General features: G+C 40.3%; 2 protein-coding genes across 10 annotated transcripts in view; one reads left to right on the plus strand and one right to left on the minus strand.

Moving 5' to 3' along the window:
• Phkb (phosphorylase kinase regulatory subunit beta) overlaps positions 1-7,186 on the minus strand; it is a 195,669-nt gene extending 188,483 nt beyond the window's left edge. For 3 of the 9 annotated variants that reach the window (XM_087594802.1, XM_087594803.1, XM_087594798.1), the window contains exons 1-2: positions 7,071-7,154; positions 4,930-5,038 (exon numbers count right to left, since the gene is read on the minus strand). In XM_087594802.1, coding sequence (XP_087450928.1) covers positions 4,930-4,981 — 52 coding nt within the window. In that variant the 5' untranslated portion in view covers positions 4,982-5,038; positions 7,071-7,154. 9 annotated transcript variants of the gene reach the window in all.
• A 104-nt stretch (positions 7,187-7,290) lies between these two features.
• The window catches only part of Itfg1 (integrin alpha FG-GAP repeat containing 1), a 120,152-nt gene continuing 109,814 nt past the window's right edge, over positions 7,291-17,628 (plus strand). Inside the window, 5 exon segments of the mRNA NM_133557.2 lie at positions 7,291-7,638; positions 9,197-9,269; positions 11,281-11,426; positions 12,688-12,745; positions 15,750-15,824. Of these exon segments, the coding sequence (NP_598241.2) occupies positions 7,434-7,638; positions 9,197-9,269; positions 11,281-11,426; positions 12,688-12,745; positions 15,750-15,824 (557 nt within the window). The 5' untranslated portion in view covers positions 7,291-7,433.

Below are 17,628 nucleotides of genomic sequence, written 5' to 3' on the forward strand. Positions count from 1 at the left end.
GAGGCCGCAGGACTCGGGTGATTCCCTCACTGGGGTACGCTTCACTCAGATTATTGATATAAACACATAACAAAGAATTCTATTGCACAGACAATGTCCACGGAAACAGAATAACGCAAAGCACACACTTTCCAGCACATGTAGGTTCCAAATGAGCACGTTATAGACAAAAATTAACTGAGATATCATTTTAACAAACAAAATGCCATGCACTTCTTTATAACCCAGTAGATTTTGGTGAAATAATTCTAACAGAATGCAAATATTCAAAGTATTAGTGACGGAATTAGTCTGTAAAATGGGTAGTACTTAAGTTCGGTATTTTTTTACTTTGCTTCTTGAAGCATTTGATTTAATAAGAGTTTCTGGTCTGCTATCTTCAAATACTTTGAGTGATGTTAAAGTATAATGCTACTTCCTTTAGCATTCTATGTGCCCTGAAATAATGAGTAAATATAGCCATTAAAAATTTCACCCTTTAGTAGGAAAGCCAAGATAAACAACAGGAACTATTGCTTAAAAATTAAGACAAACCAAAAAACCCAACAACCAACGGACTAAAGAGCAGGCATCAGCGAGATGGCTCAGAGGATGAAGGCGCTTGTGTACATGCCTGTCAGCCTGTGCTCATTCCAGAAACCCACAGGAAGGAGAAAGGAGAAAGCAGACTCCACGTACTTGCTGTGACCTCCATAGGAACATGGGGGCAAGCCCAACCCCGCATCCAACACATCACACACACACACACACAAACACACACACACACACACACACCCTGGGCTGAAGAGGGTGGTTCAATAGTTAGTGCCTACTGCTCTTGCAGATAACCCAAATTTGGTTCCTAATTCCCACACGCAAGGACTCGAACTGCCCGTACGTCCAGCGCTAGCCTAATAGAACACCTATGGCTGGCCAGCAGGTTACATACGTGGAGAGGAGGGGCACATAGTTAAAAATAATAAAAATAAATGTATAAAAACATTGACACAGACAGACAGTCCTTCCACTCCCACCAAATGCTATCCATCTCTGAGCTGGAAGCCAGCTCCAGACAAACCACCATGCATGGTCCAGGCTAGGGAAGACCTAGACAAGAAGGCCTACACCCTGACTGCCTATGACCTCTGCTCTCCCCTGGGGTCCGCTCTAGAAAACCACCACAATGAGAGCTGGCTGAGCACAGAGCAGGTAAGGTAGTCCCTATACTTGTGACACCCCCACCTTATGGCCCCAGGAGCCTGTTGAATTATCAACTGTGGCGCTAGACCTAGTGAAGACCTAAGCAGGCAACATTTTCCACTGACCTCTGTGACCTCTCATGTGCCCCACAGTCCCTTCCTACCCAACCACTGCACGTGGCCTTTTGGATGCTGTAAACCATTCCCTCGACTCTAACTGGTTCTTCCATCTCGACAGCCTTTTCAGCTGCTGCTGTATAAGCAGTCCAGGCGACACCCATGAGGCAGCCTTCCTACCAGGTCCTGCCTCCCTGCCCCCCCTTCAGCCTCCTCCCATTTGTAGGCTCTGACTCAGTGGGCTAAATACAAAAGCAAATGACACAACCATGTTACACCAGAGGCAAATCTCATCAGAAAAACAAAAGCAATACACATGTGCGTTCACACACACATACACACTAGACAGTATGCTTCTCACAAAAAGTACCAATATCATAGTAATGGTCCCCAAAGAGGACAAGTAAAACAAAAGCAAACACTGAGAGTTCAAAAGAACAAGTGTAAGCAGTCCAAAGAATTTAAAGAGGTTACTATCATCTGAACAAATTAAGAGAGAATAAGAGAAAACTGATTGAAGTCCAAGAAAATACAAATAGGTAAAATGAAATAAGAAAGACAATTAAGGAGGTGAAAACTGAATTCAGCAGATAACAGAACTGCTGAAGAAAACAGGAAGTAAAATGAAAAATTTCAAACTGTCAAAATGTTCAGTGGAAACCATTACTGACAGAATGAACCAAGACAGAAGACAAGGACTACAGGATGAGGAAGAAGGCTCGGTGTTTCACTCATGGGAAATGATCAAAGCTGTTAAATGTATAAGTGGAGGAGAATGCTTTGGGAAACCATAAAACAACTGACTCTACAAATGTGGACACAGAAGGAGAAATTGAAAGGCAAAGACATAGAAAATATTTTCAATCAAATCAAAAAGGAGTGCTTCCTAACTTTTGAAAAAGAGATGATGCCTTACAAAGACAAGAGGCTCACAGAGAAATAACAGGTAGGAACATAAAAGAGATTCCCTGTGACATACAATAGTTAAGATGCCAAAAACACAAAATGAAGAAAGGATACTGAAAGCTACAAGACAGGAGAGCCGAGAGACATGAAAAGGCAAGCCTACTAGAGGACAGCTGATTTGTTAGAACCTGGGCCTAGAAAGGTATACTCCAAGTTCTGAAAGACCACACCTGCCAACCTAGAACGTTATACTCAGCAAGGCTATCGTTTATGAGTGAAATAGCAATAAAACCTTTCCATGATAAAAGCAAACTGAAAGGATGCATGACCACTAAGGCAGCTCTGCAGAGTGGAAAGTAGAAGGTATAAGGAGACAGGAGAAGAATAAACGCCCCCAGAGACCACAAGGACAAATAAATATCAAAGCAGATAAACAGAGGCCTAGGGAAAAACAACAAAAACATAAGCATGACAGGAACACACATCTTTCAAAAACAACTGAATATTAACAGTGGTCTCAATTCCTCCCTGAGAAGACACAGACTAACACACTGGATTAAGAGACAAGATCCACCATTTTTATGGATCTAAGAAAACATCTTACTTGCAATGATAGAGACTGCCTCCGGGTAAAATGACAGAAAAAAGGTATTCTATGCAAGTGAAATTCAAGATACAAAGTAAGCCTTCACAAATATAGGAAAAGTGAATAACATCCTATTTAACATGATCACAAGGAATTAAGTTAATAATCCAAAGCTAGGGAAAATGTACAAAGTCTACAAACACAGAGGTAGTAAGCCACACAGTACTGAATGCTAAATCAGTCACTGAAGAAATATAAGTACAGTTCTAATACCTACATCAAAACATGAGAGTTCTCAATTAAATAACTTAATGATGCACTGTAGGGCCTTAGTGGGAAAACTAGGAACAAGTCAAACCCAAAAGCAGTAGACAGGAAGTGGTGGTGTAAGCCTCTAACCCCACCAGCTGAAGGGTAGAGGCAGGCAGATCTTTGGGAATTCAAGGTCAGTATGGTCTACATGGTGTGCTGTAGGACAGCCAGGAATACACAGTAAGACCCTTGCTGGAGGACAGGGCAGGGATCAATGAAAAGCTGACTCTTTCAAAAGATGACAAGACTGACAAACCCTTGCTTAACAGGAAGACAGAAAACAATCCAAATTAAGAAAATTATAGAAACATGGAGACATCACAACAAACGACAATGAAACTCATAAAACCATAAGGAAATGCCTTAAATCTCTATATTCCAAGAAATCTAAAGAAATGAATAAATTTCTGTATACACACAAATCACTAAAATTAGACCCAATAAATTGAAATAAATAATGTAAACACATCTATAGCCAATGAGTTTAAAGCAATAAGGTAGCTCCCGAAGGGAAGGGGGGAACAAAACAGAATCTGATTAATTCACTGCAGAGTTCGCTCAGACTTTCAAAGAAAACCAATACTATTCAAACTATTTCACAAAATAAAAAAGGTAAGAATGCCTCCAAACTCTTTCTAGGAAGTCACTAATACCCTGATATCAAGCCAGAATATTACAAACCAATCTCCCAGATGAACAAAGATGCAAAGAGGCAATCGAAGCCCTAGAAGTCCCCTCAACTAAAGCTACCTGATTTTTCACTAAAAGCCAAAAATCTACATTAGACAAAAGACTGCGTCTTGAACAAATGATGGTTAGGAAACCTGGACATTACCATGTAGATCAAAGAAGCTAGATTCCTATATCTCACCCAGCACAAAACTAGATTCCCAATCTATTAAAGACTTCAACAGAAGACCCAATATCACAGAACTGCTAGACAAAAAAAGCACCAAGTCCATTGCAACATATGGATAGGAGTTTCCAGAATAAAAGAGGAAATAATACCAACAGTGGTCCAATAGGCTCTCATCAAATTAAAAGGCTTTCTGTACAACCAAAGAAACAGTTATGTGAAGAAAATACTAACTAGAATGTACAAAAACTTAAAACACTAAACTCAAAAAAAAAATTAAAACATAGGCTAAGGAACTAAAACAAGAATAGAGCTCTTAAAAGAAGAACTACAAATGACTAAGAAACACTTTAAGGAGGCATCAACAACCTTGGAAATCAGAGAGATGTGGACTAAAACCACTCTGAGATTCCATTACACCCCAGTTAGAACGAACATCATCAAGATTACAAATGACAAAAAAAAAGGGGGGGGGGAACTGTTATAAATTACTAATGGGGGTGTAAACTAATAAAAGCACTTTGGAAATAGGGCTTAAGGACTGTCGAAAACCTAAGAATAAGCATACCATCTGGGCGAGTACCCGGAGGAATTTATACCATATTACAGACATTTGCATATTCATGTATACTACAGCTCAATTTACAATACCTAGCAAATGAACAAAAATCATTTAAAAATCAACCAGTCAGGTCCATTTGACACTTGCAGTTCCCAAGCACTAAGGACAGCTTCTGGTCAAATATCTTGCCACTGTCAGGACTGGGCCTCCACCCTTTGCTTTCCTTGGGTACCGCAAGACATATCCAAAACACAATGGAAACAAGCTAACAGTAACTGAAATGGTGCACACAGTTGAGTCCACCAAAGGGGAAATAAAACAAACCAAAAATACCATATAATAGTGACATTACTCTTGGAAAACAACAAATATAAAATTATCAGTTGACCCTTTGGGGGTCTTATACACTTACCAGACCTTAACAAAGCAGGTGAAGAGAAGGATGCATCAGGTGAGTTGGCCATTTCAAACTGGTGATTCTTATCAAAAGCCTTGCAGGCTAAGCTACACCAATTTTAGAACTGTTTAGTGAAGGTTAGAAGCAATCAGCATTAGATTAATGTTTGAGCAGTTATTAGCATGATGCAATGTGCAAAAGACAATTAAAGACCATTATATCATTTTAGCTTGTCTTTTATGACTCGAGAATTTGATTTCCTTTATTTGGCAAATTAAGTTTGCATACATGAATAGACAGAAACATAACATCCACTTACTAAGAAACATTTAATTAATAGCATCCTTTATTGTTCGGTAAAGTTGTTATGCTACTATGTAACAATGCTTAGAAACCCAAAGAGCAGTCTGTCCCAGAAGCAGATTAATTCATGTTTCAAACAAGACTGTTTCTATATTCTTCTAAAAGTTGTAAACAGAATCCAATTAATTCTCTGTGACAAGCAGGAAGTTAATGATATGGCTCAAGGTTTACCATCTGTATTTTTCAGAGTCAAAAAAACTAGAAACTGCAAGCATAACTACTAATTTTAAAGATTTGCCTCAACTACTATCCTTTTGGTTTTTTTTTTTTTTAATCTATCTAAATTTTACTCTTATCATGTAACCATACGGCAACATTTGGATAGTATCTTGGAACCACTGCGGCTGACACTGCATTCAAAAATAGTAAAATAAGACAGAATTTACCCTATTAAGAAATGTAAGGTTTTCAAAGCTTGCTGCTGTAACATGTATTTGAGGAAAACAAAGACTTGAAGGGAAAAACAGACTCTATAGGATTACTAAAAGAACTGCATTGCATGGGGTTGGGGATTTAGCTCAGTGGTAGAGCGCTTGCCTAGGAAGCGCAAGGCCCTGGGTTCGGTCCCCAGCTCCGAAAAAAAAAAAGAACCAAAAAAAAAAAAAAAAAAAGAACTGCATTGCAAAAATACATGCTGGGGGGGGGGGGTTGTTTAAGTCCCTGGCAGAACCTACTTATTCTCTTTGCCCAGAACAACCTAATAACACTTTCTATAGTCCCACAGAAACATAGTAACCAACTCAATATTTCTATATGACAAAAAAAAAAAAAATACAAGCAACAAATAACTCCAAAACTGTTTCAAAAAAATTGTACTGACTCTAAACTTGAGTCAACTGCTTTTTGAAAATTTCTCTTACTTTTCATGTGATTGTTCCACTACAACCCTAAGTATTAAGTAAATAAACACACACACAAAAATTAAGATTTAGAGCGGAATGAAAATGGTAATACTTTAACAAATACAGTACTTCCTACGATCCTTCCTCAATCTTTGACAAGAGAAAGGTCTTGTTAGAAGATTTCTCATTCCACCACCTCTTGTGTTTAAGGACAAACTTTTTGCTCAAGATTATGTCCAGTTTCAAAAGTGGCCGTTTCAATGCTGGCTATCCGGGGAGTAGTTAACCAGGAGTACTAACTTTTAAAACGCCAGTGTGACTTTGCAATTTGAACAAGTCAGTTCAGGACACTCGGACTGTTGGCATCTCTGACCTCCGTGGTTGGGAACCACAACTGGGAACTAGAGGTGCTGGGACCACTTGGCTGGAGAAGAGGCCAATTTCCTTCTGAACAGTAACTGTGCACTAACTTAACTTGTGGCATAAACAGTCTTCCTCAATTTCTCACACAGAACTAGCTGCAGCTAAAAATTACTGAGGAAAAGTGAAGGGGACATATAAAACATGAGTAGTCGCCAGCTCCTCAGGACCTCGCTAAAAATAAAGGTCTACGTTTTTCAGAGTAAGAGAGTTCAGGTTCCAAAGAACTTGTCACTAGATGACTTACTGGGGTAAGTTTATGGAGAAGTCAGCTTGCCACTAACTTTGGAGAGAAAATAACTTAGGAGAGAAACACAGAAGTCTTCTAAACAAGGGAAGTGCAGGGGGTGGGGAACGGGGACCAAGAGGGACAAGACCAGGGCAGCAAGGGACACCTGCTTTATGAAGACAACTTAAGGACACAAGTTGATCCCCAGGATAGATCCCACCTGCCTCCCTCCAGGGGACTTGCAGAAGAGCACCACCCCCTGTACCCAGCAGGAGGAAAGTTGTTGTCACAGGCAGTCAAACCTGAGCGCTTGGCCCGGGCTCGTCGTTCCAAGAGCTTCCAGCTTACTTCAGACATGAGTCCCTCTTCCCCCGCCATTGCACAGTGCCCACCACCCCGGCTGCCAGTCAGCACGGCCGGCCCGGCCCCGCCCCCTCGCGCGACACTGTCGGGAGGCAAGCCAGCCGGAAGTGAGCTCTCTCAGGCAGACGTCGCCCTAACTCCTTGGTCTCTGGGTCGTCGGAGAAACAGCCCCAGGGCAGCGTGAGAATACAACGAGGGGCTGCCCGTAAGCTCGCACCCCGAGTCTTTTCTCGGTCGGCCGGTTGCACGGTGCTTTGCGGCTGCCGTCAAGCGCGGCGGAGGCCGGCCGGGCCGAAGGCGCCATGGCGGCAGGCCTGCTGCCTAGCGCCAGGGCGGTGCTGGCGCTGCTGTTCTTGGGACTCGCGCTGCTGAGCGTTGGGCCTGCTCCGGCACAGGCTCTACACAATGTCACGGCCGAGCTCTTTGGGGGTGAGGCCTGGGGCACCCTGGCGGCCTTCGGTGACCTCAACTCCGACAAACAGACGGACCTCTTCGTGCTGCGGGAAAGTCAGTGCTTGCCGCCCCTCCTTTCTGTTTGCCCCTCCCGGTGTCCCCACGCCCCCTTCTTCCTGTTACCCTCCCTCTAGCATTTCCCACTCTTCTGGCTTTCCCTTTATCTTCAGTACCATGACAGCGTTCCCCTGTGTTTAATCAACCCTGGGTCTTGACCCAGTAACCCCGCGGTTTGACCATCAGCCCAACTCTTAAAAACACATCAACTTCTCTTCTAGAAACCTCTATAAACACCTGCCTGCCAAAATTCTTCCAGATTCCTAAGAACCTTGGTTTCTGGCATCTGTGTTTGCTTTCCCGTCTTTCTTCCAATGTTCCGGCCCCTTGATCAGGAACGATGCAACTTGACAGTTTCTTATGAGAGATGCACTGCCTCTCTCCCATTTACTCAACTCCTCTGCCCTTCCTTTTCTCAGTCTTTAAAGGTACTGTGCCCTCCTAAGGCCCCAAATTCTCCACAACTCACACAAGCACCTGTTGTTAACGACTGATAAATGCAATGCCTCCTTGCCCATACATTCTCGAACTACTGACCTCTCCAGTGTGAGGTGTCTGGACTTTAGTGTACATCTGGCCCTTCCTCATTGCTCCTGTCGTCCCCATCATTTTATCACTGCAGTCTTGCACATCTCTTTTTGACGACTTGCCATTGAAGTTCATTAACCACGTTAAACCTTTTTAAAAAAAAAAAATCTGATGCTGACAAAGTCTTCAGTAGGTGTCTATGGACCAAGGCCATGAGCTGAGTGACAACATCCTGACGAGGTCTTCTGAGGGCCCTGTCTGGTTCCTGGGAACCCCTCTAAAGACCTGTATGGTTTTCCCTCTGTTTGAATGAATACCCTTATTGCAAGACTACTCTAAGCCTATAGCTAATTATCCAAACTGGATACAGAGACTCTCCTTAACTTTGAAGATATCCTGTGTTTGGTTAAGCATTTTTGAAAATCTGTCCCAGTGAGCATTAGTTGAATTCCACGGACCCATCCACGTGGAAAACAGAGCTACAGCAAGCAAAGGGGGAAAGTTTGGAGGGCTCTGCTTCTGCTTATCTGTTGATTATATCCTTGTCACTTGTGAGTAGACATTGTAGTAGGAATTCCTGCATCATTGGTGTGACGATCTGTATAATGAAATATATAGCTTCATATATGGGAGACCTGATTGGTTGTGGAGAACACAAGACTTAAAAGTAGCACAGTATAAATAAGGGAGTGTGTGTGTGTGTGTACGTGTGTCTTCTGTATTGCTGCAGATCAAACCTGGGTTTTGTACTCACAATAGAATAGTATAGTTTAGAGTGTATTCATTATATGGATGGTTGTTTTAAATTATGCTCTCTGCCCCTTAATGGAATCCCATGGGGTTACACTGCCTCGTACAAGTGTGCTTTCCCATACTTTTCTTTTCCCATGTTCCATTTGATTTGGATGAGTGTTCTTGGCAATGCTGTCTGACTAAATTCAAATAAAAACTTTCTTATAGAAACAGTACCTAGGAAGTTTTTAAGCACTGACTATTTTTTTTAAAATCATTTATTTGTTTCTTTTAGGAAATGACTTAATCGTCTTTTTGGCAGATCAGAGTGCACCCTATTTTAAACCCAAGGTAAAGGTGTCCTTGAAGTAAGTATAATATCCTTATTATGTTATGAATGTGCAGTAGCATGGGTTGTATTTGAAGTCAGTCATGTTCAGCTGTGGTTTGTGACACAAAATTCCTAGTTCTGAGGTCTGAGTAATAAACAATTTTTTAAGCCTAAATAAATTAGTTAAACATGGTGAGGATTGGTAAGATGGCACTTACCTCCACGTGTGATCACTAAGCTGGACTCCCAGAAATCTCATGGTGGAAGAAGAAAACTGACTCCAATAAACTGTCCTCTTACCTCCATTTATACACAATGGCGTCATCAGCATGTACTCGCATACATACACATACACACACACACAATACTAACATACAAATAAATAAAATATAATTTTATAAAGGGAAACATTGAAAATGAAATTTAAAAATACCCCCCTTACAAACATAAATTTTGGTGGTCCAGGTCTGTTCTATGTGAACACCCTACAGCCCCTTGCAATCTTATATGCTCTCTTGAATATGCTACGTCTCGTCCTGACTGTTCCTGTGGAAGCAGATCACTCATAGAAATCTCATCGTCTTGAAGGTGTTTTACATGTGAAGGATAGGTCAATGGCCTCTGTCCTCTTTGTTTTCTCTTTGGATCAAATGATGAGTTTTAAATACTGATCTTGACAGAATTGAAATCAAGCTGCTTTATTTAGGCTTTCACTGCTGTGAAGAGACACTGTGACCATGGCCTCTCTTATAAAGGACACACGTAGTTGTGGCTGGCTTACAGTTTTGAAGTTAAGTCCATTATCATCATAGCTGGGAGCATGGCAGCATGCAGGCAGACATGGTGCTGGAGGAGCTGAGAGTTCTACATCTTGATCCCCAGGCATCACACTGGACATAGCTTTTGCATCAGAGACCTCAAAGCCTGGCCTCACAATGACACACTTCCTCCAACAAGGCCATACCTCCTAATAGTGCCTCTCCCTGTGGGCCAAGCATTCAAACACATGAGTTTATGGGGGGCCATATCTATTTAAACCACTACACAAGCTTTTCAGATTAATTTTTAAAATGTTATTTAAATAGTAGTTCTTATTGTTTTCTTTTTTATGATTGGCAATACATGAAACATTGACCCTAATGATATAAACTATTTTTAATCACTGTTGAGGAGAGGACTCAGCAAAGTATTGTTAAAATGTAGAAATTGCTATTTTAATTTTTTAAGGATTTAAGTCTGTCTATCTGCCTGTCTGTCTGTCTGTTTGCTCTGGAATAACATGTGTTTGTTAGTTGCCTTCTTTTCATGGTGCTGGGAAGCAAACTCCTGTTCTTTGCAAAAGCAGTACATTCTCTTAATCAATGAACCATTTCTTCAATTCTCTGTGTTTTAAAAATAAAAATAATTGTCTTTTTACTTCTGCAGTCTAGTGTTTTCTTTTGGATCCAACCATTTTTAACCCTTGGTATTTATTTCAGTGTTTTAAAATAAATTTTTATACTGTGGTTTTGTATTTATTTTCTTAAATATTTATTTTTCATATGTATGTGTATGTACCTGATTATCTGTATATGTACCACATGCACACAGCTCTCAGAGGTTAGAACAATATTGGCTCCCCCTGAAACTAAAGTTACGGCTGTGAGCCACCTTGTAGGTGCTGGAAAAGGACTCATGTCTTCTGGAAGAGCAGCATGTGCTCCTAATTACTAAACCATCTCTCCAGCCCCACGTTCTTTTTGCTTATGTTTGAGTGATACTGGAGGTCAAACCCAAAGCCTCACCAAAGCTCCCACCGAGCCAGTTCGCGAACATAAACAGATTTTTCTATTGATATAGTTCAGATTTATGGTACTATATAAAGCTACTCTATGTTCTATTCATTATGAATTCTTCTGTAGATCAGAAGGCTCTATATACACAAAAGGTCATTAAATGCAAAAGACATATTACATTAATTCTATTAAATCTTGAGTTTTGAGTTGAAATTATTTTGCATGTTCAAGATGTAATTTTTCTGATATTTTTAAAATTCTTATTTCCGTTAGGAATTTCAGTGCATTGGTAACAAGTGTAGTCCCTGGTGATTATGATGGGGACTCACAAATGGATGTCCTGCTCACATATTTTCCCCAAAATCATAGCAACAATGAATTAGGAGCTGTTATCTTCTGGGGACAAAATCAAACATTAGGTGAGTTTTAAAATCACTACTATTTATTATTAGCTGATATTCTTAATAAAAATGTAATAGTTATTTTTCTTAAAACAATTAAATATTCTGTTCTTGCATACTAGGAAAAACTTCTTGACAGTTCATTTTTATTTTGCAACATAAACTAGTCCTTTCCAGAAAACAAATTCCATTCTTGATCACTTGAAAAAGAAATACTTTAAGCTTTTAGACTTGTTGGAGTGACTAAAGAATTAACTTCAAGCCTTGTCTGATGGCACTTGGGCGGCAGACAGGTGGATCTCTCTGAGTCTTCCAGGGTTAAATGTGGGACTTTTATCTCAGAACAAAAAGAGCAAACAAAAGAGCTTTGCGGGGACAGTCCTCAGTGACCTTAAGAAGGCACTGTGTCCTTAGCTATGAGAAGTGGCCACATGCACAGCAGCTGCTCCATAGGATGCTACTTCTGCTAAGTGTCATCAGCAAATGGATGGTGCACTTGGCCTCTTAAAACTGCCAAATTTAGTGTGAAACACAAAGACAGACAGATGCAGTAGACATAAAGACATTGCCTCACCTCACGTGCTTGTGAAAACTAGTCTGCCTAGTTATCATGGCTTACATTTAGCTCCAATTGCAAATGCCAGTGGACCTGGCAAGCCCTCCTCCTTTCTGCTTTCTAGTTTTCCCATTCCAGAAAAATACACAAAGCATAGGTTGTGAGTCAATCTGCTGTATCTCCCATTCCTGGATTTGACCTCCTATCTGAAAAGGCAAATGACAACCTGAGGTAGACAGAAAATGCCAGTATGCTTTCTGACAACATTTGGGGACTCAGACAACAATCTTACTAATCCACTTACCCTTTAAATATTTACAAGAATACCACGTGAAGGTGCACTTATAAATAAAACATGCATATGGCAGAGTTGGGGTAATCTTGGACATACTTGCTTTGTCTGCACTGAAAGATTGTTGATTACCAAATTGTACAGAAAAAAAATCAGCCGAACGTTCTTTAGATGGCAAACTCAAATGAAACTATGAACTGAATGTTCAGTATAAAGTGAATTCTCTCATTGTTTTATCATTAAATGAAGCTTTTGATGTCTCCTTGGTGATAACTATTGCAGGATATTAGAGGTGAGCCTTGTAAAGAATAAGAGAGTACTTTGAATATAAGAACAAAAATATGAAATGCCCAGCTTTTCATATTGGTGTGTCTCTGTGTGTACGTTTGTGTACATACACACACATACATACGGATATCCTTTTCTTACAGATCCTAAAAACATGACCATACTCAATAGGACTTTTCATGACCAGCCACTGATTATGGAGTAAGTATGTGCTTGCTTTACTTAAAACAGTTTAACCCCTACAAATGTAAAATAAAATCTTTTATGTAGAAAGCTTCTTTGCTAAGTAGGATTGACACTAAATTCATTTCTTAAGATTATAGGAACCTATATACAAGGTTACATGGCTAAGAGGCCGTGAGACACAAATGAGAGAAAATCGATTGTCCTAAAGAAAAGATGATATGGATTTTTTTTGTTTTGATAACTTGTTTGTTCCTTGTAGATCTATAGTGATGTGTCATTGTGCATCATTCTTTAATTCAAATAGGAATTTTTGAGTTAAAAATGTTGATTGTCAGATATAAAGAATATCAGATTTCCTCCAGAAATGGGGAAAGATTACACATTAAAAATAAAATGTCGGGGGGTTGGGGATTTAGCTCAGCGGTAGAGCGCTTGCCTAGCAAACGCAAGGCCCTGGGTTCGGTCCCCAGCTCCAAAAGAAAAAAAAAAATAGAAAATGTCCGGGGGTTGGGGATTTAGCTCAGTGGTAGAGCACTTGCCTAGCAAGCGCAAGGCCCTGGGTTTGGTCCTCACCTCCGGGGGAAAAAAAAAAAATAAGAAAAGAAAATGTCCTTTAATAAAATCTTTTTTATGTTATTTATTTCCTCAAAAATACACAACAATGATTAAATCTAAATTTGGAGACAAGATAATACTGGGAATGAGGTAAGAGGTTGTTCTTGGGACATGAAGTAGGCTCACACTCCTGTTTCCACTGCTCCCACGTATACTTGATGAAACCATTCCCACAACCGAGGCAGCAGTGACTACAGAGTCTCTGTTTCCTGAGTACTTGGTTTGATTTCTTTCAGATCTCTGGGGTATTTTTTTCATTGTTATTATAAAAGTCAACCACACGTATGAATAGCAGCTAGGGATTATTTTATGGATTATTTTTGAGTCTAAAAGTTCCTGGAATTAACACTGTCTCCTTCACTCTTGGGAGAGACAAGACCAGAGCATCTTACTGTTTTTCTTCTTCTAACCCTCTCCACCCTTTCTCTATGACTCTCCTACGTAAGTGTATAATAGAGCTATGTCAGTCAAACATGTGCTGATTGTGATTCATTCAAAAGTTCACTTAAAAATACTTTGTTATGCATATAATTGCAATGTTAATTTAAGATTAGTCAACTTGACCTACAGAGAAGAGGGGGTTCTTTTCCCGTTACATAAAGAACTAAGTCTTGTTGAAAACTTCATAGTGATGATGTGGAGCATCTTTACTGTTTTTAAACATGATCAATATTTTAATTTTTTGAACATCACTGACGAGAGTGCCACTTCATATGAATATATAACTTTAATGGCAAAGGTTTGTTTAGAATTTCAAAGATTATTGTAAAGTCTGCCTAACCACACGAGCCATTCTTAAATGAATTTTTTAATGAAATTTAAGTGAACAGCATAAAAATGTATTTTAAAAATCAAACATGCTAATAATACAATTGAAATAGTTGTTATTTTTTTACTTTCCTGCTTAGAAATGACAATAGGAAAATACCTCTTTTCTCTCCATAATTAAACCAGTGTTCCATAACAGCAAAACCCATACCATATATATTCAGACCCTGGAATAGTGCTGACCTGAGCCGGGGTTTCAGGCAGCAGTGCACTGATTGCCATTGGGTGGTGCACAGTGGGTGTTCCGTACTCATATCCAAAGCTGCAGTGTGGTTACGTAATGTAACACTGATGAGAATTACCAAAAATACCTCAGATTCATCATGTTTTTTGCTTTAAATTAATTTTTGGAAATTCAAAAACATTTTACTGTTGCTAAATAAATATGTTGCAACTCTTAATTTAGTTACTAAATCCCATTTGATGTCACAACCAGTCCTTTAAGAAGCCACGCCCTATATTATGTAGAACCCGAAAGGTTGTAAAGGTGTTTAGGAGACACAATCTCACAGCAGGTAAGAACCCATTTCTCTGGCTTTCCCAATCTTCCTGTCTACTGTTCTACAATGATTCCTGAGCCTTGGGCTCAAGAAATACGTTTTAAGTATATCAATTGGGAATGAATGGTATCCATTGTTGCAATGAGAATAAAAAGGAGTACTCTTGCCCAGAATACTCTCTGTGTATGTATGTATTCAGGACAAGTACTGAGAACGCAGTAGAGCATGTGCTGGGTTAGTACTGGAAGTGGTTAGTTTCCCTTCCAAGACCCATGACTTCATTGCCTAGAGTGCTTGGCTAGGCTTTCCCCATTCGTGAGAGGGTCTTAGGTTCCATTACAGTGTCCCTGTTTACTCCCAACGTATGGACCACTGCTGTACCCTTGCAGTGCTCGATGCTCTTGTGGCTCAGAGCAGACATGGCCGGCCAGGTAAGACAGTTGATTGCTTTCCTCCTTTGGAAGTTTTCATTGTAACCTGTGTTACCATGAAAGCTGGTCCTTGGGAAGAAGATTCCACTGAGTCCCAGCTCAGGGACCTGTGTGCTCTATTTCTGAAGCACATGGTGTCTTCAGCTGTAGGGACCTTCCTTCCACCTCGGGGGGGCAGACAAGGGAAACAGCAATAGCACAAATGTTTGGAGAGTATCGTGGACAGCTCTGACCAACAGCTCAAAAGAAAGCTTGTGTGCCTGGTATTGGGGTTTTCTAACATGGTCTTTGACCCTGACAGAAAGCACTGTCATGCAGGAGAGAAGTTTTCAGTAAGTTATATATCTCTATTTATTCACCAGCTTAACTTTTATTATATGAATTTTTAGGTAGGTCGCTGATGATACGATTCCTGTTAATGCAAATTTAGTTCTAACTGTTGCCGCAGCAGGCTTCCTGCAGTCAGTACATGCGTTAGTTAGCAAAACTAAGAGCCTTTGGTCTGGAAGGGGCGACTGTCTCTTCTGCTTCGTTGGCCACAAATCGGCATTGTTGCTTATGGTGATGCACCACACTTCTGGGAGCTAAGCTGAAAGTGGCGTTTTAATAAATCAGCTGCCTAATCTTAAAATACTTTGTTTTCAGCTTCAACGGTGATCTAATTCCTGATGTGTTTGCTATCACAAATGAATCCAGCCAGCCGCAGATACTGTTAGGAGGGTGAGTGGACAGGACTTTACCTGTAACTAATCATATGTATTCTTGCTGCTGCCAGGCTGGGGGTGAACATTTGCTTTAATCTTTGAAGAAAAGTCAACTTACTGGAAATGCTTGTTTAAAAAACATTTTTTTGAAAGTATTTGGTGAACTTGAAAGCCTTCTAAAGGAGTTTAAATTGGATTTGTAACCATTTTGCATGTAGAGCTACCTTCATTCATTCTAGAAGTAGGTATGCGGTCTTCACTGATCTCCACGTAAATCGTAGTGTGTTGCGAGCTGACAAACTTTAAGTAGGAAGAGTAGCTGGCCTTCCAGGGCCATCACTGTCTTGTTCGCCCCCATACTTTGCTTCTCGCTAGGGGGATGGAGATATAGAATTCTTCGTACTGTTTGAGCAAACGCTCCAAGGCTCTACACCTCCGTTCTCTACACTTCACTACAACTTTCCATCTAAGTCGGGACAGGCGATGCTGTGGTGCCTTTCATGGGGCCCTTCAACCAGTGTTTTTCTGTAGCTAGTAAGGCAAACTTTTGTTGCCGTATAGAGGGGCATGTTTGTTTTCTTTGTTTGTTGTTTGCCCTTTGAGGAACTGCAGAGGACCACCTTATAAGCTTGTGTACAGATAGTTATCTTGGCGCTCCACAAACTTGTCTGTTTTGAGACATAATACGCTTTTATGATTGTTTCCTCAGGTGACTCATAGTTACGCATGAGTGAATTGTACTTAAAGTGTCTTGTGGAGAAATGCTTAGATTCTCTGTCATCTCTCATAAAAATGCTTCATATAAATGTTTGGGCATTTATCTTAATAAACTTTTAAAGAATTGCTGGGAATCTAGATTCAGAACCCTGTTTCCCTCGTCCATCTTTACACAATGTCTGAAAGCACTCCTGCTGTAGCGAGAGCCTGGAAGCAGATGCTCGTTTATATGGGGGAGGACAGCGACGTGACCCCTGTCCCTCAGGGGGATGTGTGATGGAGTGTGCCCAGTGACCCTGGCGGTTATTTCATGGCATCTCCATCTTGGCGCACATCACTGGAACAGCACCACTGTGTTTTTTAATTTGACAGATGCTTTTATTTGCAACATTTCTGTGTGATCCTTTTCTAGATTCTCAGTTTTCTTGTCAAACTTTCCCACTATGCTTTTGAAGGGGTTCAGGGTATTTACATCTTCGTTCCCTGCGTTATTTTCTTATCCAGTTCTGAATTGATTTTCTTAATTTATCTTCTGACACTTGAGTCCTCTGATCGCTGCTACTTTTGGAAAGTAGGACTGTAATATCTTTCAGCTGTTTTCTTCTTTGCTAGTTCCCAAGACTGAGGAGTTGGGAAATTGTGGTAGTGTCATATCTCTTGCCTCCTTATATCTTTCACTTTTTGTTGTGTTTTATACATTTATTTAAATGTATGTGTCTTTTTGTTAGACATTGAAGATTGTTATTTACCCACTTGTTTATTTATTTGTCTTCCTGGTCAAGTGTCTGGGGACTGGTTTCCTACTGCTAAGTAAGGGGAAGCCAACTGTAGGGATGGAAGCAGTGATTTAACTCCACTCCCAGTGTAAACATGCAGTAAAAATACTGCCCACTGCCTGCAGTCAGGAAGAGGCAGAAGCACTAGGACTGCTGGGAGATGTAGTCTATTTGTTTTTAGATCTAAGGGTGCTAATATTAAAAGGCAAATGGGAGAGAAAGAAGAAAAGGGGGTTAATTTTATGAGTGGGTGAGAAAATATATGGTCTAGAACTATGAGAGATTATAGAGAAGGTTCGTGAAAAGAAAGGAGGGCCAGCACATGTA

The sequence above is a fragment of the Rattus norvegicus genome, chromosome 19 (assembly GCF_021556685.1).
Source record: "Rattus norvegicus strain SHRSP/BbbUtx chromosome 19, alternate assembly SHRSP_T2T, whole genome shotgun sequence".
Lineage (NCBI taxonomy): Eukaryota > Metazoa > Chordata > Mammalia > Rodentia > Muridae > Rattus > Rattus norvegicus.